This window comes from Anastrepha ludens, chromosome 2 (assembly GCF_028408465.1).
Source record: "Anastrepha ludens isolate Willacy chromosome 2, idAnaLude1.1, whole genome shotgun sequence".
Taxonomy (NCBI): domain Eukaryota; kingdom Metazoa; phylum Arthropoda; class Insecta; order Diptera; family Tephritidae; genus Anastrepha; species Anastrepha ludens.
This window is the reverse complement of record NC_071498.1, coordinates 158,952,279-158,974,028: the sequence shown is the minus strand read 5'-3', so window position 1 is coordinate 158,974,028 and position 21,750 is coordinate 158,952,279. Positions and strand designations below refer to the sequence as shown.

Here is a 21,750-nt window from a genome sequence, read left to right as displayed (position 1 = left end):
ACTATGGTTTTTTAGAACGCTGCTGTATTTATAAAAAGCAGCTCTAGCCATTTCTATGCGGAATTTAATTTCCATTGAATCATCGCATGTATCATTAATATATCGGTCAAAGTACTTAAATTTATTAAGGGTACCTGGTGGCCTAGAACACGAAAACTTCACCTATTTGCACGATTTTTTTTTTTTGCCATTAAAAATTTAAAAAACGATGTTTCAACATTTTGGGCTTATTAGTACGTTTATTGAGCATACAAAAAATTTTTTTTTTACTTTTGAAACAATATTTATTATTATGAAAATGCCGCTGAAGATTACCCTCTCGAAAAATCGAACCCGGACGGCGTAGACGTTTTCGAGACTTCTACTCATCTGAAACACAATATTCAAGAAGATTCTTAATAAGAAAGAGTGCAGTTATGGAACTAGAATAAATCGAAAAAATGAAAAATTGACAAAATGGCGCACTTTTGAAAAAAAAAGTTCGTAAAACCGGGTTTTTTCACTAGTTTTTTAGTTTAAAAAATAAGAAATTATTTAAATAAAATCATGATTCTAGTTCCGACGATAGCGATACATGTTGAGAACAACATATCCAAATTTCAAGTGATTCGCTTCAATAGGTTTTTTGTTTTCATCCCCGCCGTGCCGAAAAAAGTCGTTTCGATATAAATGAGTTTAAAGTTTGAGGTACAGGAGCGTGTTGACCGCTCTCTACCTAGCCAATGGGATGTAGAAGCTATAATGTTGGGAATTTGCGCATGAAAATTTCACAGAATATTCTTAAGATACTTTATTTTTGAAATATCGAAAAAACAAAAAATCGATTTTGTGAAATTTATAGACCACCTGGTCCCCTTAACCTGTTCAATAGGCATGTTATTACTTGTCAGTGTGAGATTATTGTAGACATTCTTACGACTGATTGACATAAATTTTGTCTTATTGACATTGATTTTCATACCTTATATTTGGCTTTGGTCTTGTCACACTATCAACCAATCGTTGGAGTCCTTCCATGCTGTCCGATATTAAAGTTGTGTCATCAGCATATCTTATGTTGTTTATACCTTCTGCTCAAATATGAACGAGACTGATTTAATAAAACACAAACGGTTAATTATTGTTCAATTTTTATTTTATCTCCTTCAAAGTAATCACCATTGGAGGCGATACACATATGCCAACGTTTTTTCCAATCATCATAGCATTTCGGTATGGATTTCAGTTCCTTCTTCGAATTCTCTTTTATGACTTCAATTGTCTCAAAATGTTTTCCACGGAGCGGCAACTTGAGTTTGGGAAACAGGAAAAAGTCACATGGAGCCATATCAGGCGAATACGGTGCTTGCGGAACGATATTAACATTATTTTTGTTCAAATAATCGCGAACAAGACGTGATGTGTGAGCTGGTGCATTATCGTGATGCAAGAACCATGACTTGTTGTCCCACAATTCCTTCCTTTTAAGACGAATGTTCTCGCGCAAACACTTTAAAACGCCTAAATAATATTCAGCGTTAACCGATTTTGCGATTTGTGCGATTTTCAAGCACAATTTGCTTTACTTTTCCGATGTTTTCGTCGTTTACTGATGTTGCTGGACGACGTTCATGAGGCAAGTTTTCAACCGATGTACGGCCCTCTTTGAACGATTTGTACCACTGGAAAACACGTGCACGCGATAGAGCAGAGTCCCCATAGGTTGGCTGCAACATTTTTAAGGCGTCTGAAGCCGAAATTTTGTTGGAATAACAAAATTTCAAACAAATTCTTTGTTCAACTTGAATTTCCATCGTTAAATTCGAAGAACACACTCGAGCTTGACTTGTTAACAATAGCACAGAAAACAAGCTATGAGACATATCACGCTGAAATTTGCCATGTAAGCTTATAACAGTCCTACCATCCAACAAAAAATTTATTTTTGCCATATGTCATCCGCGGACCGTTTCATTGATAAAGTCTCGTTCATATTTGAGCAGAAGGTACATAGGTATATACGCCATTAACTTTAATACCGTCCTCAGTGTTGTCGAAGGCTTCTTGGAAAACTGCTTCTGAATAGATGTTACATAGAAGTGGAGAAAGAATACATCCTTGCCGTACTCCTTTGGAAATGGGTGCATCATTCGTTTTTTCACCGTCAATAAAAATGTGTGTAGTTTGATTCCAATATAAGTTTTGTATCACTTGTATGTCCTTTTCTTTAATATGTAATGCCCTCAAAATGTTGAAGAGCTTTTCATGCTGCACATTATCAAATGCCTTTTCGTAATCAATAAAACATAAGAAAACGTCTTTTTCCACGTCCATGCAATTTTCTACTAGCAAATGAACACAAAATAGTGCTTCTCTTGTACCCATGCCATTTCTGAAGCCAAATTGTGATTGTCCCATTACTTCCTCACAAGTTTGAATATTCTATTATAAATCACTTTCAGAAATATTTTTAGCGAATGACTCATAAGACTTGCAAGTCTATATTCGCTGCAGTGTTTTGCGTGATTCTTTTTTGGAAAAGTAATAAATGTTGATTTGAGCTAGTCTTGCGGGTAGTTACCAGTATCATAGACATGATTGAAGAGTTCCACAAGAAGTTGAATATTGTCACCATCGATTAGTTTTAAGATTTCAACCGGCACTTCATCTGGTCCTGCCGCTTTTCTTTATTTCATGCTGTTGAGCGCAGACACTACTTCATCTCTACTTATCGGTGTCCCGGATACGGTTTGTGGCAGTGGTATCTCGTTTGGTTTGCTGCTGTCACTAAAGGCATCGGATATATATCTTACCTAAATCCTCTTTTTCACATTTGTGTCAACCTAACCTGTCTTATTATAATTATACAAACAAAAAATCGTATTACAATATAATTAAAAATAAGACGAGAAAATGTCGCTCATCTGCTGCAAGAGCGCTAAAATTCATAAGTCCGTAATGCGAAAGTATTCGTATTATAAAAAATTCTGGGCGACATTGATTACCAGAAAATATCGATAACAGAAAATATGTCTTTAAAATTGCAAGCTTTGAAGTCATTTTTCTCGACATTTTAGTTTCATGAATTGTAACACTCTTGCAGCAGATGAGGGATATTTGTTTCTAACTTTCATGAAACGACATAAAAATCATTTATTAAAGCTTCGCAAAAATTAAAATTTGGGGAAAAAGAAATCCATTATTTTCTCGGTAATAGCGGAAGTGATGGATATTTCGAGAAGTATCGATAAAACTTTTTAAAGTTTATGCTCGTTGTCAAGGTGACATTTCACACTAAAAAACTTCGATTGCTGTTTTTTGTTTGTTCCATTCAGTCGTGGGTTACAGGGTGTTATCAATGGAAGTCAACAAAGATACAATTCGAATTCGGTATATTTTAAATTTTTTCTCTGATAAAGGCGAAACTGCGAGCCAGGCCGCTGAATGAGTGAATTAATTAGTGATTTAATGGTAAATGGTGTTTATGGTGCCGATACTGGAATAGATAATTACGTACAATTTTGTTTCTTCGATTCCGTTCAGACATTTTTGATGTTATAGAAAATGTCGATAATGTCGATAAAATCACAGAAATAATCGAAGTTATTAGTCGTAACCCAGGAGCTAAAGACCCACCATAAAGCAGTTTTAAGCCATTTGCGCAGAAATTTTATGCAAAAATAATGGATTTCTTTTTCCTCGAACTGTATATAAGTATATATTTATTCATGTATGTATGTATGTATGTATGTATGTATGTATGTATATACATTGGATTGACGCTTACACCTATGTTTTTGGATGTTTGGGAAAGCAACCCACAGTTTTAAGTCGCCTCCGAATGGCAAATGATTTGGATCACGAGTTTTTTCATGGCAGAAATATACTCGGAGGTTTGTCATTGCCTGCCGAGGGGCGACCGTTGTTAGAGGAAACTTTTTTTATTAATTACCCGTATCTGGTGCTTCGAACCTGTGGACTTCCACCAACCTAGCCGAATGATCAGCCAAATATTCTGAAATAATAAAAAGCTCAGCTCTTTATATAGATTCCGATAGTTAACAATAGTTAACTTTGTCAGTTCTAAAATTTTGAGTAATCTTTTTTTGGCTCCACTTTTTTTTATTGATTTATAACGAAGTAAAATTATATGCAGTTTTTCATGAAGCAGATCAAAGAATCCATTTTGAATTGTTAAAGTTAAATAGGTGTATTTTGCGCTAAGGCTTCAACTTACTTGCGCTTTCTTCCTTCACGACACGCGTGAGTGCGTTAATAAGTAATGGGAAGCACCGAGTGCCTTGGATTTTCGATTTTTAGAGATTAAATCGATAGAATCGGCTAGTTTTAGAAATTCTTTTTTTAATTTTACTTTTTTCATTTGTATTATAATCTGTTTTAAATTTAAACATAAATTTATATAACTTAGGACAATGAGGCGATCTTGAAGAGCGCGAAATAGGTGAAGTCCAAGTTCACTTAATGACTTAGCTTTTGATAGAAATAACATACTGAATATGTAGTGAGAGGCGCGACATTTAGGGGCTGGTTTTATAATTTTTTTCTTTTGAGCAGAGCTTCTCTCATAGTCAAATTCTCATGCAATATAAAGCCAACGCGTTCTTTTGATATCTTTACGATGTCAGCTTACTACATTTTTCGATCAATCAAAACGGTTTTGTGGATTTTCTTATGCTTCCTGTTGTTACCATTTGGACATCCATTCCGTTGTGCATCATCGGTTGCTTGGTGTCTCTAGTCAGCAAACCGCCCTTTTATCTAGCCATTGCTTTGCTTGAACGGTACTTTTTCCCATCACCCATCAAATAGCAGTTTAAAATTAAAACAACAAATTCTTTTTAATCCATTGTTTTAAAAATAACAGAAGTAGCGTCACTTTTAACACAATAACTCACGAACGAATGAATAGAAAGAATATCATGAAATTTTAACAGCTGCCCCTTTAAGGTTTGAACTAATTGAAAAAAAGCAATAACACTACTGCCCTCTATATGGTAGGCCTGTTACTTTTCAGCCCATATGTTAGGTGCTTGGCTGAATTACGGCCCTGGCAAACGACTTGGAGTGGCTGCTGTATTTGTCACTGAATCCTTTTATCTCTTCCCGTACTGAAGATATCGTTTTGTTGCGTATCAGTTCATTGCCCGAGTATTATTCTCTGGCCTAGAGGAGAAAGGTTTCTATGATAGTCAATGTTTTTAAGAGTAGCGGTACTATTTTTTAGAAAAAACACAAGCCGATTTATTTATTATTTATTCCTCCTCTCCACATGCTGGGCAGAGTACACTGTCGCAGATGCCTACCTTTTTCATGTGTTTAGCCCATAGAAAGTGGCCCGTCATCATTCTAAGCAGCTACCTACAATCCCCTCTGCTCCCGCCAAGCTCGTTTGTAGGTTGAAGTAACCTATTTGCCGACCGTGGCTTTGATGGATGTAGAAGGGCGTGAAAGAACGGGCTACGGGCTAAAGAAGTTCGCCCAGAACCCATCTTAACTAAAGAGCCAGAGGTCTCGTTACCCACGATAGCCACGTGTCCCGGGACCCGTGTTAGTATCAGGAATTATGTCTACCGACATAGTTCAGCCTGGATTTACAGGTCACAACTACCCTTGAAGTGGTTGGAAGGCTGTCTAAGACCATGAGCGCAGCTTTGCTGTCGCTGTAGACACATACAGTATGAATATATTTACTAGGTTGTTCAATAAGTATGGAGGTTCGATAACAGAAGTTATTGCTACTAGCCTAAATTTTGTTTTATTATGTTGGTATATTCTTCAAATGATCGTATGTGAGCGTATGGCTTATGCGTCGATTCATCACTATGGGTGAAATTCGAAAAATGAAATTTGAAAAAGTCAAGCCAAGAAGCACCGAGAGATTTGGTAACTTCTAAAACACTCAGGCTAAACCACCCATTGTAATTCAAGCTCTGGAAATTAAAAGAGTAGATAGTCAAGAAGGAGAGAAGAGAAGTAACAGCAGGAAAAATATAGGATAGAATGCATACATACAAATCTGAAACCATTATCCAGTTTGGGAGAACAAATTTTTTACTAATTCTCATGGCATCGAACCCAAAATTCACTCAGTGCTATCCTCTTCTAAGCAAGACAGGCAAATCGGGTCCCTAATGATTCCAATGGTGGTCAATTGGTGGTCCATCAACCGAACGCCTTTGCTTCGAAATTTTAGAAGAAAGTTTGACAGTTTTCTGTTTAGGCTTGTCACAAAATACTTTGCAGTGTTCCAGACCGGACCATCCCTCTTTAAGTAAATTGCATACATAATCGCTGATTCCTGCAGACCTGATTCCGATTATTGGTTCTGGTTCGTGTGGGGTAACCGCTGATCCACAATTGGCCAATTCAGCGGCAGTTATATTCCCTTGAACACCGCAGTATCCTGGAACCCAGTACAAGATTATTCTGTCTTGCAGCTGAATTAAGCTTCTTCTTACATTCTTGAACAATCTTTGACGTTTGCTTTGTGTTCTTCAGTCTTTAGTGCAGAGAACGTTAATGAATAGAGAAGTCTTAATGACTGGAAAGTGTTCATTTTCGAGGGGTACTCGTCTCGCGAAGACAATTTCACCACTGACACATTTTTCAACAAAAATTAACAGTGAGGGGCTGAATTATGTAAATTTAGCAGCAGTCGATAAGAATTTGTTGGTGATTAGAAGCAAAGAATGCTAGGTAGCTTTTTAATATGACCTATATATTTGAATTTCTCCAAATCATCCAAATTATGTACATATGTTATGTCTGTCTGTCTGGTGTCTGTAAAACTTTGTTGAATTCCCTTCAACTGAATCAAAATCCTCTATAGCAAACGCTTCATTACCAGGCGCACAGGAAGATGGCATATGCAAATGTAAATTTGTGAATTTATATACATTTGTGAATTTATATACATTTGCGCATATGTATATGCTGTGTGTATGTGTGCTCACCAGCCACAGCTCAAGATAAAACGGTAAAACTTCGCAAGAAATCCAGCGCGCATTCAAAGGCGCAGCGCACATTCATAGGCACAGCATTGTATGTACAGTAACCTTGACATGTTTACAGGCATCTTCAAATGCTCTGATTTCAGAGTAAGTTTCTAACTGCAGATATATGCATATGTTTTGTGCACTTTTTATCAATTGAAAAACTACATACGTAAAGTAATCTACTAATTAACTATTTGCCTACTATCAGTTAACATAAAATAATTGTTTCCAAATTTTATCTTAGTATTAAAATGTCCGAATCAGACCTTTTTTTTAAGCTACTTGTTTTCTTCTGCAACTTACTGTATGCTCATGCGCGCACTTGACGCACAGCAGCTGCGGCTGTTGAGCATTTAGAAAGACATATTTACATACATATATTTTTGCATACATATGTACGATGCCGCGGGCACTCGACTTGACAAAAATTGAAGATTTATCAAATATTGGCAAATAATTCTACGCGAAATATTCAAATATTGACTATTTTCGAATTGTCGAGAAAATTGGCATATGGGCGGCTCGTTTTATGAATGAAAGTTCTTGCTCTTAGAACTATGAGCTCGAATTTATCAATGAATTTTTTGAAGATGAGTTTTTGTTGCACAGTACAATAGTTGAAACTGTTCGGCGCCGCCGCGACTGTTCAGCGCTATGGCAACTAGAATGATGGCCGCTACGCCTGCGTCTATGACTGCATTTTGTTCTTGTAGTCGCTAGGCATAGAATTTTAGCTTTGAACGACATACGCATTTTGAGGAATAAAGCGAATGCCCTGTGTGTGCGGTTGTATGTACATGCATATGTGTATATTAATAAGCATTGTTTTGCTTGAATTCAATATTTATATTTGCATATGCCATCTTCCTGTGTGCCTGGTAATGAAAATGTAATGAAGCGTTTTGTATACAGAATTTTTTGATTTGATCGATTGATTGATATATATATAGATATAGTTAGGGATCAGGTGTGCATATACATACGCACATGCACATGCGTCGATGCATATGCAGAAGAAGTTGTTTTAGCATTTGCAGGAATTCGATCATTCGAATATTTACATCCTAATTATTGCATGAAATATGATAAGACGATGCTCGTGAGGTAGGTCATGTTGCTTCAGTGCATACATATGCGTGCAACACTATATTAAAGATGCAATAGAACTTAGTTGTCCCATATATGTATGCAAATACGTTTCTTTGAAGTTTTCTTTTATTTATTTTAAATTTTAAAGTTTTGTACTATCTATAAAATGCATACATACATGAATTATTCCCTGTAATATACATAGGTAAATTTAAAAAATTTTCGTTTGGCACAGGACCAAAAAATGCATATTCAAATGCACATAAATATGATAAGGCAATGCGTCGTGAGGTAGGTCATTGTTGCTGCAGTGCATGTGCACATACATACATTTCTAACACTATAAGAATTGAAGATGCAATTGAACTTTTGCACAAATATAACTAACAAAATATATGTATGTATATATACATATATTGATATACATACATATATTCAATGCTCTTTGAATTTTTGTCTAAAATTAATTTCGACTCGAAAAATTAGTAAAAATTTTCATCAAATTTACTAAAACGCACACAACAAAATGTGTGCATTAAAGTTACTTTGATTTTAAATCTTGGATTTTAAATCTTTATTTGGTTGTATTTGTTTGAAAATACAAATTGAATAAATTTTCGTTTACCAAGGGAACGTAAAAATGCACAAGCAAATGCCTTGCAAAATGCCGTCGGCATTTGTCAATTTGATTTCATACAGAAACCAAAAACTGAGCAGAGCCAATGTACTTGTACATAATTCACTGTAATCAGGTCTGTTAAGAACTTCCCCGCCTTCGAGTTAAGCGAGGTGAAATAGTGTTCGCGGTTTCACTTCATTTTTGACAATTCACACTATTCGTAGCTCGTGAGAATTCTCTATATTTAACGTTCTCTGCAATGGGTCTATCAGCGTGATTCTAAGTCAAAATAAGAGGCTAAAGAGTGGTCTTAACCTGGTTTTTCCGCTCCAAAACGAGTTAGACCAGCTGAGAGATAAAGTTCTTGAAAAAAATCCAGTTTACGAAAGAAAAAAAATATTTTTCATCAGGACAATGCACCGTATCACAAGAGCATTTTGACAATGGCTAAAATCCGTTATCCACCGTATTCACTAGATTTGGCGCCTTCGCTAAAAAAAATATGCGTAGAAAGCGTTTTTCATTAAATGATGAGATCATAACAATTGTAGAAGCGTATTTTGCAGTCCTTCTAGATCCTCACTTCAGGGATGGATTTCATAAATTGGAATAACAGCACAGAGTTCAGGGAGATTATACTGAATAATAAAGTCTATTTCAAACCATAAAATTATGTTTTTCTTATCGAACCGCAAAGCTTATTGAACAATCTAGTATAGTGTTTATCGTTTCGTATGCAACAATTTTTTTATTAGAATTTGAAATGCCGAGTTCTATAAATTAATATTTGCCAATTTCGATTCACTACTTCTCTGATCGCTAAAGAATTCTGCTGCGCGCCAGGCTATAGAATTATGTTACCTCTCATGTGATGAGAGGCAGGATGCCGGTCTTTTGATCGTTCTACGACGGGATGAAATCATTTTGTACTCGTTTACTTTCGCGGCGGGCCGCTATGAAATGCAACGGTTTTATATAACAGTTTGTCAAAACGACAAAACACTGCTAAATCATATGCAGCATGTAAGGGGGTCGTGATCATTAACATCTGCATTAAAAGTAAAAGTATAACATGTTTTACGATAACAACATTTTTTCGTGAGATCAACATTTGGAAGGGCCGACAGACGGGCATACAGACACACCAAATCAATTTTAATCATAAGTCTGAAAGTTTTGGTGTGCCATATCCGTTTCCATGCATGAATGTATTGATTCCATTAAACTGTTGTAAAGAGGTATCCCCTTCAAATAATAACAGTATATACATGGGGGTTTTTTTTTAAACAATATAAACATAACTATTTGCTCAATTTTATAAAAGCCAAAAAAAAAAAGTAATAATAATAAAAATATTCTTGCACAAAAATTGGCATATTTTAATTTCTTTGAGTAATATAACATTGGTACAAGTTCAGATAACTCCGTTAATTAGCGCTTATGACATTTGTTGGGTATTTGACTAAGCTTCTCTTCCTATTAGTGATGTCCTTTTGAAGCTTTTATACTTATTAAAAAAAAAAAAAACATTTTGTTGTTGTTGTAACAGCATAAAAATGCCTCATACATGCGCCGGGAATGCTGATGGAGGGACAGTCCTTGGCCGTATATGAATCTGGGTCGTTCCGGTAACGTTGAACCGACTGCGATGGGAACAAAAAAAACCTTTTCTATCATTTTGGGGTTTCATGCCCACAGTGGGTCTCGAACCCGTGTCGAACTAAACGGTAGGCACTCTCAAATCCATTCGGCTACGGCGGCTTTTTTTGTCATTTATATATTTACAATAAATATTGCACATGTACATCTTATATACAAATATACACATTCTTATGTGTACCTAACAATTCTTACAAATACTTATAAGCACATTTTACGTGTACCTAAATATTTGTAATTCGAACGAAGCCACTTAAAGCAAAATTTCTTTAGTAGCCACTTAAGGGTTATACTTTCGCCTATTTGCCCGTTTATACACCACACAGTCTACCATTTCCGCGTTTTCACCACAATGCAACACCAACAAAACAAAGCCACAATGTCAAAAGGTGTGTGACATTTGACCGTGCTTGTTTACAATTCTCATTAAATGAACAAGTGTAAATACCAATAAACTTTTACTTGCAAAAGTATTAAAGAAATACAGCACAGCTGTTGGGAGCATTGGAAACAGTCCCTTTAAGGTAAAATAGAAATATAACACAGCATTCCAAGCAGCAGAGTGAAGTCAAAATATAATGCAGCAGCCACATCCGTGGGGCAACATTTGCTACCAGTGAAATCCCAAAAAAACTGTATAAATGTAGTATCAGCGACTTATAAATGCATTTATTTCATTTCAATTAAACGGTTTGTGCATTTCAATGCGCAAATAATGTTTGTTTATAAGCTTTAAGTAGCTAAACAAAATGTATCTACAGCTGCTCACATTCTTTAACACACCACTCATTGCTTGGTATGTTGAAATATGTGTATGCGTGTGTATTACAGTGCATGGTTGCATTGTGATATAAAATGAAAATAATAACTTTTGATAAACTTTATCGTAATTTTGTTAAAATCTTAAAAGAAAAAATCGTTTTCAGTTTATATACAACGAGTGTAACGTTAAATTTCAGAAATAATGGATTTAAATGAAAAAGTGGAACAACTTACCAATGAAACAGCGGCATTGCGGAAAGAAGTTGCGCAGCTGAAAGGTATGCAAAAACAAAATGCTTAAATCAATCGCTGAATTCTTTCTAATATATTATATTTTCTTCAAGAATCGCTAACAAAACAAAACAGTACGATTGTAAAGTTGATAAAGGAGCAATGCAATCTCATCAGAACACAAGAAGCGCGCGCGCAGGAAAAATATTTGCCTGCAAATAATGTCAAACCATTTGTAAATATGTTTCCCATAAAATCCCAAGAAGAATTGGAGGCTGCAGAAGAGGGTATAAAAGAGGAAAACAAAACCGAATGTGTAAGCCACAATTGCATGGATGATGGGGGGACACAAAAGTTAACTGACTATTTTTCTAGATTGCACTTGCCAGGGCACTTTTAATGCCGGGAAGTTTTAAGAAGAATCTCAACAAAATATTGGGAGTTGATGTGGTTATGGACTATAATGTTGATGGCAGACATAATAAGAAGCGCATACAAGACTATCCAAAAATAATGGATGTGCTCTTCCGTGAGTTATTATGTTTTTTTCGTATATATTTAAACTGAGCAAGTTTGTTACATCTTTTTCTAACTTTCAGAAGCCACTACTAAGGAGGGTTGGAACTACAAATATTTTCTAGACGATCTCAGAAATGGATTTAAGTGCTCCAAAAACAAGCACTTCAAATATAATTGGACTCAACGGAGGAAACATTCTGAAGAGCCGTCTATTAAAATTGAAGAAGTTTTGATACCGTTCGATGAATAAAATTTTATCAATAAAATTACCTCTTTTTTTGTATTTCTGACTAAATTTTCTGTGATAGCCGTTATTAGTTAGGAAGGTTATTGGAATAAGAATTCTTCAAACCTAGTTTGTAACGGTAACGTAACATTAATAATAATACCTTTTTACTCTGCGTAATCATTAGTTTAAAATTATTATTTTGGAAATCGTATTGGCAGTCACTGTTTTGAAAAACAAAATATCTAATTTTAAAGGTGTTTCAACATTCGACAAAAGTGTTAAGGATTTTGACAAATACATTTTTAATTAGCTTCTAAGAGTTAAAATGTTTTGGCAACGCAAGTTCACCTCCCTCAGTGTGTGTGTGCGTGTGTGTTGCTGTCAAACACAGCCGGCGGTTCAATATATTTTGTATAATTTTTCGCTTGGCTATTTAAGTGTTTTTAAACAGTAAAAGTTGTGCTGTTTTTGTTGTGAAGCATCTATCTAAATAGTATAATAGTAAATTAATAAGTGCTGTGTTTGTGTTATTGGGATATCAATGTTAGAACCTCTTCAGGTACGCTGACGACGCGCATTGATTTGCATTGCTTACCTACATACATAGATAATATTTGCGAAGGCAATATTGATTTTGTCGCTAAAACGAGTTGAGAGGAGTAATTTTTTTAAGAAAAGCACAGATTACGCGATTTATAATGCGAGTGCCTCAAAATTTATAGTAACCAATTTTTTTTGCCACAATAGTAATTTAGTATTCGTCTGGCTGCTGCCATCTATATTCACCACACTTGATGTATTGTGCATTTACAAAGATTGGTTGATTGCGGATATTTATAGTCTTATGCCTTAATTATGATGTGAGGATAGTATTAAAATTTCAAAAGTTAAAGGCTGGACAAGTATAATTTTCGGTCTATTGAAATACAAAAAGGTTTTGATCTACTCTACGCATGGAAAAATTTGTAAAAAAAAACTCGAGGGGGTACCAAGAGCTGTATATTGGGCTCAGTATTAATAATAGAAAGAGTGGATTGATTTTTGTCACCGTTCAAAAGTTGTTAACGAAAAACGCTTTTGTAGTGATGCTTGTTGCTGTTAGCATAAGCAAATCAATATTTGTTTGGGCAATGCTGCTGTAGTGACGGTTCTTGCCTAGATATACTTCCGCGGCGTTCCGGCTGTCGTCTGAACGTTTATAATGTTGTAATTTGCTATCACCAAATATTTTTTTTATTTAAATTTGCCTATACTAATAATTCATAGGGACATTTTACAAAGGTCTTTTAAAAAGTCGGTCAACTATGAGGAAGTAAATTCATTTAGTGGTCAAATTTCATTTTTCCTTTACTCATGAATATATTTTAAATATATTTTTCACCAAAACACGTTAAATGATTGGCAATAACTTAAATATACTGTTAATAAAAATGTATAGGATATTGAGGGTCGATCGAAAAATTAAGTAAATTCCCAGATTTTGTTCACTTTTACCGTTAAGATCAATTTTTTTATATAAAACAATATTTAAATATATTAGAAAATGTACCTTTTCGTTGTGGTATCTGCGTTTTCACTTGCCGGTATAAATATCTCTGATGAAATGTTATTTATTCCAAATTCCGTTTTGTTATTCCAAACTTCCGCCTGAGTTGATTTTTTTTTATATAAAAGAATATTTCAATATATTGGACATTTTCCCCGTTTTTTCTATTGTGTCTGTGCATCTGTATATCACATCACATCTACATAGTTGGGATAATGTGAGACACTGTTGCGCTGCCATACATACCAACAGTGTGGAGAAGAGCACAAGTAGTTTTCATACCAAAGGTAGGAAAAAAGGGCTACGCACTGGAGTTCCCACGACAGTCGGGGACGTCTACGTTACCGAAACGACCCGGATTTTTGTCCGGCTAAGGACTGTCACTCCAGCAGCTATCCCCGTACATGTATGGAGAATGTTTATGCTGCTACAACAACAACAACTACGCACTTGCTAAGCCCTTCAAGCCAATTAACCTCACCTCCTTTGTATTGAAAGCAATGGAGAATATTATTGATAATGAAATCAGATGCAACACTCTGCGTATAACACATATCTCTTAAAACTGGCATGCGTATAGGGCAGGAAGGTCTACGGACACTGCCTACATACCTACCACCTACATATGTACCAGAGTGCCTTTGACTATGAGGAAATAGTTCTTGTACCTTTCTCGATATCGAGGGAGCTTTCGATAACGTCTCTCACTCTGGGGTATGTCGCGCACTAGAGAAAAGAAACGTGAGGATATCCACCTGCAGAGGGATAGAGTGCCTGCTATAGACAAGGATAGCTGAAGCCTGTTACAGTGGACAAATCTATCCAGTTACAAACAAGTAAGCGGTGTGGTCTAATCACCCCTCCTGCGGAGCCTAGTAGCTGACCTGCTTCATTTGCTCACAAACAACGAAATCCGCTGTCAGGGATACGCGGATGACGTTGTAATTATAACGATAGGCCGGTTCGAGAACACTCTTTGCGACATACTGCAAAGAGCTTTAAACCTGACTAAAAGATGATGTACCGAGATGGGTTTATATCCAACCCGTTAAAAACAGCCATCATTCCTTTCACCAGGAATAAGAGAGATCCGCATGGCGGGGTTGCTATTGGTTTGATCAGCGTATTTCAGTATTTTCGCCTGTACTGGTTGCCAAGTTTAGTTGGAAAAGGCATGCTGACACAACTTTGTCCAAAGCAACAAAGGTTGCAATGATATGCAAACGTCTAGCAAGAAGATTCTGAAGCTATAGCAGAAGAATCTTGAGATGGATGTTAATCATGATAATAAGACCAATAGTGGAGCGTTCGCTTGGGCATCGAGAGTCACTCTCTCAACAGTACGGGCAGCGGTAACTATACTTCAGTGCTTAGCATGTGTGTGCATCACGGGGGCGTTGCGAACCTGTCCTATAGCTGCGATGGAGGTGATGCTTGAGCTGACACCGCTGCATATATTTATTCAGCAATCAGCCCAGCATACCCTGCGGAATATTACCAAGGAAGGCTTTGGGAGAGGAAAAGTGATGTCGTCTAAAAACATGGAACTATTGAGGCTGCAGCTCCCACTTACCCAGCTACCCAGAGATGATATTACTAAAGTCATCAAATTCGAAGGGAAGTTTAGAATTCATCGGCAAGATAAGTTAAACGGAAATATACCTGCATTTGAAGGGAAACTCCAGGAGTGTACCCTGCACTGGTACAGAGATGGCTCGAATACCCCAGAATCCATAGGAGCTTTATTGCCCCAGAACATAGGATTATGTGCCGATGGATATTTTTTCCAAGTAACTTGCTTCTGTCTATGTGCAGAAATAAACTTTTTGGAATGAGCGAATTACCATTCTGAGCGACAGTCAGGCGGCACTCAAGGCCTTATCGTCTGTGAGTTCAAGCCCTCACTGGTCCTTGAGTGTATCGAGAAGCTGAATGTACTAGGAACGCACAATAACATCCGGTTAACTTGGGTCCGAGGACACAGGGGGATAACTGGGAATTAAATAGCATTGGTGAGAGGAGCTGCGGCCTCGCCTTTAGTAGGGCCCAAGCTCTTCCATCATCAAGGAGAAGCTTAGGAGTGAAGAACTAGGGCTAAGCGAGGTTTGCTGGTGCCAAACTATAGGAACGCCAAGCGAATTCATTACTGTGAGAGTACAACCAAGAGAGGTCGAAAAACTCATAACCCTTCCCAGGGAACAACTGAAAATGCTCACGGGCATTCAAACAGGCCACTGAAAACTGTGCTTTGTGCAACTGTCCTCTGCACGTGATCGGGATATGGTTCACTGCTTCTTGTCCTTTCTGTGACCAGTCCCAGGATACTCCAATGTACTTTCTCCTTAAATGTGACGCTATAGCGCAGAGAAGGTTGATACATCTCGGTCAACTACAGCCGGAGAAAAGGCGTAAACGCTCAATCTAACTAAAACCTATCTTGAGTTTAATAAGGTGACTGAGGGGATGAGGGATGAGTAGATGACACAAAAGACCAAGAGGTTGAAGTGCAAATCTCCAAGTGAGAAAATATAATTTAAAGGAAAAGTTAAACTTGGCCACTAAGTGTATTTACTTTCGTCTAATTAGCGAGAGAAGAGAAGAGCAACATTATAAAAGCGTTTCTTGTTAACTTTAAAACAGTGAAAAAAAAAATATTTTCGCTCCATGATAAGTACCTATAAAAATTTATTGTTTTAGTAATCAAAGTTAGAAGCAAACCAAGGTTAGATTACTAGTTTAGAATGAGACAACTTTTTTACATTTTTTAAACACTCTTAAACATCGAGCAGGCATTAATCTTTCTCCCAATAACAATTTTTTAGAAATTTCTTTTCAATATTCATTCTTCAAAACTTGTAACTGCTTGCAAAACGTGTTTTTTTTTATTAAGAGAATCAAGTTCTTAAACTTTTTTTCTGCTAGTCAACGTTTAAATCTTCTTCTAAGTGATATCCCACAATAAAAACTCCGATTTCAGAAAACATGGATATAACAGCTCAAATGCAAGAATTGACAAAAGAGATAAAGGAGATGCGCGCCGATATACAACAAATCAAAGGTAAATAAATTCAATAATAAAAGCAATGCATAAGTAGTTTAAGATCCATAGAATTTGTAGTGCGAACTCAAAGCTCTCAGTGACTGTGTTTGAATACAATTAAAAACATTGAAGAAAATTTTAATTGCAATACAATTTTTATGTAGCTTGCCGAAATATAATGCCAATTAATTTGAAGTACTAAAATGCAATTAATTTGAAGTACTAAAAATACTATGGATCTTTAGCTATCAGAATTATTTTTTATGCAGTTTATTTTATTTTTTGTCAAATTTCTAAAGGTTTTATGGACCGGCAGAACGAAATAATAGACGATCTAATGAAAGGCCACCAAGAAATGATGAAACGTATGGTAAAGCAAGAGCAGGAAGCTGAAGAAGAAAAGAATATACAAAGACCAGTATTTCCACTATTGACGCAAGAAGATTTAGACAATGCCGAGGCTTTTATTGGAATGGATGAAAGAAAGAAAGATGAAATGGTAAAAAATTAAAAGACAAATTTTTAAAAATTCTAAAATGCTTGGATAAAGCGTGTTGGAAAAAGTTGTTTTCTAATATCAAACTTATTTTAAAGTGCTAAAAAATTGAAAAAAAAATGTCATAGCTAAATTTTGCACCCAACGGGTTTTTAAGTGCAAATTTCAAAAACTAAAAAAATTTTTTTTTTGAATTACTTGCTCTTATCCGTAGCATGTCTAAAGATTCAGAAAAAGTTAGTACAAAAACGTATTTTGTTGCAACGGTAAATACTCGGCCTACATTGGGCAAAACATAAAACGCATACTTAATCTTGCCATAAATTCTGTTACAAGTTTTAAGATGCATACGGCGTGAACAAATTCGCCGAAAAAAGTCCCGTTATTTTTGCTTTTGTTCCTATGCATTGTCTACTCATCAATTATACTCAGTTTCGTGGCAAATTTCGCGTGTTAACATTGGAGTGAGGAGTTAAGGGAAATCGCATTGCAGTGATTGCATTACAAAAGTGGGGTAAAAGTGCGAGTGAGATTTATAAATGGCTGAAAAATCTTAATATTTCGAGAATGTTTGTTTATAGCAAGATCAAACGTTTTTTCCAAAGGTCTGAAGTCACAGAATGGCAAAAAAGTGATCACCTTCGCGTAGTTCGCACCATAAAAGCCGTACGAGGAAGAATTCGCAGAAATCCTCTTAGAAAAAGCAGAAAATCATGTCCAGGGAATTGAATATATCGACCAGATCCATAAGTTGTTGCTACAACAACAACAACCAGACCAATATTAACACTAATTAGAGATGATCTCCACATGAAAGCCTTCCGTCGTTCAACTGGTCATCTTTTGACAACGGCTTGCAGAAAATTACACTCAACAGATGCAAGCAGCTTCTTCGGTGGCACGCGGTCAACGACCATGAAAATATTCTTTTCACAGATGATACAATTTTCACTGTTGAAGAAGTTTTTAATAAGCAAAATGACAAAATCTACTCTAAAACTTCTAAAGACGCAAAGAATGTTGTTGCAAGGGTTCAGCGTGGCTACCATCCAGCCTCCGTAGTGGTTTGGTGGGGAATGTCTTGTAAAGGCGTTACATCTCTTCATTTCTGCGAAAAAGTGTACCAAGAGGATGTCTTAGAAGACGTTGTAAAGCATCGTCTCTTCAATGGAGAGTCCATAAGGCATAAGCCACCCAGTAGTGTCTAAAAACCAATATTCATGGGTTCAAAGCCGCAGAAGATTGGACGTTTGAAAGTCCAAATCTGAATCTATTGGACTACAGTTTGTAGTCAGAATTGCAGAACATGTCCTGTCTAATGCCTCACAGAAAGTTGGAGAGTCTGAAACAACCTTTGGTTCGAGCAGCGACGTCAATATCTATGGAAATCGTGCTTGCTGCAATAGCTTAATAACCTAATCTTTTCAAGGTTTGTGCAAAAGCAAATGGTGACCATTTTGAATGAAATTTTTTACTACATAAATCTAACTTCATAAATAATTCGCGCGTACATCCTCTTTGGGTGTTCGGTCGCGCTCCTCCTCCTCCTATTTATGGCGTGCGTCTTGATGTTGATCCGCAAATGGGGGGATCTACAGTTTCAAGCCGACTTCGAACGGCAGATATTTTTTATGAGAAGCTTTTTTCATGGCAGAAATACACTCGGAGGTTTGCCATTGCCTAGAAAACAATTTTTCTTCGTTTTCGTCTTTCACCGAGATTCGAACATACGTTCTCTCTGAATTCCAAATGGTAGTCACGCACCAACCCATTCGGCTACGGCGGTCGCTCATAAATAAAACTAACTTCATTGAAAAAAGTATTATAATTTCATATCTATAACGGACTTAATTTGTAACAGAACTTATGGCAGAACTAAGTAGACGTAAAAATTTACGTCTCACTTCTTTGTAAGAACTTTCTCTTATACCAGTTTGTATAACCTCACAAATATTATTATTTAGAAAACCACTTTTAATCCATATCCGATTTTTCCACTTTGAACTTTTTATCAAAAGTTTAACTAATTAATTTTGCATCCGAATATATTGAAAAAAAAAAATACCGTTTCAGACACGATTTCTTAAACCTCTTTTGATGCCTGTGGGTCTCAAACAAAGACTAGTCTATGTATTATCTGAGGATATTATTTTGAACTACAATCTCGAAGGTACACATGGCAAAAAACGCATGTTGCAGTATCCAAAACTGTTGAGTGTTCTATATAGTAAGTAAAACAAAAAAAGAAAGAAAAAAAAACAGTTAATTCTCTGCTTTCGAGTAAAAACGAAACTTGAAGGAACAAATTTCATGTTACTTAGAGGGGTAACTAAGAAATGGAATAGAAAAAAACACATAAAATTCTTTAAAATCCTTTATAATATCAGCGGTTAAAGTCTCGGCCAAAAATGTGCAAGCGTTTATTGCGCCAATCAAGCAGAAGAAGATCAGCGGTCAAAACCTTTTACTAGAAATTTCGGGCAATAAGAACGTTTAAGGCACCTTTCTGGTCTAGAGACGTGAAAATTGAAAAAAACAATCGGTATCAATTGGAAATCCTTTTTATTCATTAGCTCAATTCTTTATTCACAAAAAAGAATTTTTTTTTTCAATGACAATAATAAAAAAAATGCTTCCCCTGATGTAACACATGCTGGCGTAACTGATTGGGCTGCTCAGGTACGTCTGAAAAAAAAAATTCGAACGATTATTTATCAGGAGATATCGATGGTTTTCGAGAAAAGCGACACAACTCAAAATTAACTCACAATTCGGATTTTTGCCGTTAAAAACAAAAATCAACTACAGAGTTTATATATTTTTATCTGGAAAAGCGTCATAAGCGAATCTTGAAACAATTCTGAGAGATGGCGTTAGTGTCGTTTTGTCAGGTGATCGAATTGGCGCGTCACTTATCTAGAAAACTGACCCAACTCAGTATTTTGCATTTTTGAATTATGTCACTTTTCTCGAAAACCATCGAAATGTCGCTATGGTGGGTAGCAGATTCACAAAAAAAAAAAAAAAAAAAAAAATTCTAGACATTTTATCTGTTTATTGGAAAAATAAAAAAACAAGGTTTTTTTTTACGTTCTCGCTCTTAAAAAAATAGAAAAATTATTATAAAATTTTAATTATACTACCCGCGGGAGCCTCATTTCTACTTAATAACATATTAAAAATTCAAATCAACCGGTTCAGTACTTTTTGAGAAATTACCAACGCCAACTCGGGGGAAAAAAAAGTTTCGGGGAAAACACGGTTAACGCGCTTATACCTGGGCGTCGTACTCCAAATCGATCTCGTTTTAAAGGGCAGTAACGTCAAAACTACAACGAATTTCAATATAAAAATTTGCAAGTCTATTTTTGAAAGTATAAACTATTAAAACAGGAAAAAAATCGATTTTTTCCAAATTCTAGACCAGAAAGGTGCCTTAAATGTAGTTAATAAATGAACAGTACCTTTCTTTTGGCTCATATTTCGAATTGAAATGCCAAAAAAGGGCTCATGTTTTTATAAAGTAACTGTATTCGTTTAGTATTATCAGAAACATTTTGTATTCAAATGTTTTGCAATACCAAAGTAAAAATTTAAAGTAAAAAATATGTAGTTTTTCGATGCATTTAACTTTTATTTAATAGTACCCAAGGCGCATTCATTGAAGTTGGTGCCACTAGACCAACAACAATGTTCTGTACGTTTGATTGTCAAAGCAAAGTGTTGAGAAACTAGAAACCAAGTAATGAATTCGCCTTGTTTCATTCTGAGCTGACAGCTACATGGACACGGCGGAAGAAAAAAAAAAACAAACAACTCAGCTGATTTACCAACACCACCTTTAATAGATTCGCCTTGATAGTACCCAAATTACGAAAAATATCAGCCACGTTATTGCTCGAAAGCAGAGAATTGCTATGTCATAGCTCAAAAAAAAATTAAATTAATTTAATCTCTTATTTTACGTATTCATAGGTGCAACTGACCGCCCCGGCTGGTCTTACAAATTATTCTTAGATGACTTGCGTCGAGGTTTTCAATTTGGCAAGAAAAAACATTTTAGACAAAAATGTCGAACGAACAAATTAACCAAACCTTCAAGGAATCCATTGTCAAGTGGCCAAGAAGACGATGATGATGATTCTGATTACTAATTACCAGTGACATTACCCAAAAACCAATGTACATTTAAGCATAATATTAAGTTTGTACTTAAGTAAGAAACGATTATTAAAACGTTTAATAAAGACTAAAGAATAGAAATTTTAAACATAAAATAATACAAAAACACTAAAATGGCATGTTGAAAATGATTTCGCAAAATATGCTCACGAGAGCTTTTAGTATATCACTGCAGTGACACAGTGATTACGGCACAACTAACCCTCAATCCCCCAAAAATGTATGATGAATATTCTATGCTGCACACAACAATAACAACAACCACAATGATGCATTCAGTCTAAAAACAATCATAAGTGATTAATAGCCTTTACACTAATTTACCGCTAGCTGTGTGTGCACAAAGCACGCCCATGGGACATTTCAAAGCGCGTAACCAAACT

At 35.8% G+C, this 21,750-nt stretch overlaps 2 protein-coding genes across 3 annotated transcripts in view; both read left to right on the top strand.

The window, feature by feature from the left end:
• LOC128855510 (uncharacterized) overlaps positions 1 to 21,471 on the top strand; it is a 34,218-nt gene extending 12,747 nt beyond the window's left edge. The window contains exons 3-6 of the mRNA XM_054090470.1: positions 16,627 to 16,707; positions 16,989 to 17,188; positions 19,259 to 19,412; positions 21,161 to 21,471. Of these exons, the coding sequence (XP_053946445.1) occupies positions 16,627 to 16,707; positions 16,989 to 17,188; positions 19,259 to 19,412; positions 21,161 to 21,339 (614 nt within the window). The 3' untranslated portion in view covers positions 21,340 to 21,471. The remainder of the gene's footprint in view (positions 1 to 16,626; positions 16,708 to 16,988; positions 17,189 to 19,258; positions 19,413 to 21,160) is intronic.
• On the top strand, positions 10,732 to 12,143 carry LOC128855682 (uncharacterized). Of its 2 annotated transcripts, none has more exons than XM_054090797.1 (5): positions 10,732 to 10,886; positions 11,322 to 11,402; positions 11,469 to 11,671; positions 11,731 to 11,884; positions 11,955 to 12,143. In XM_054090797.1, exons 2-5 carry the CDS (start codon positions 11,327 to 11,329, stop codon positions 12,122 to 12,124), a joined length of 603 nt encoding a protein of 200 aa, XP_053946772.1. In that variant the 5' UTR covers positions 10,732 to 10,886; positions 11,322 to 11,326; the 3' UTR covers positions 12,125 to 12,143. The 2 variants fall into 2 exon arrangements, with proteins under 2 accessions (XP_053946772.1, XP_053946773.1); XM_054090798.1 differs by having other exon boundaries at positions 11,289 to 11,402.
• Positions 21,472 to 21,750: the final 279 nt, after the last annotated feature.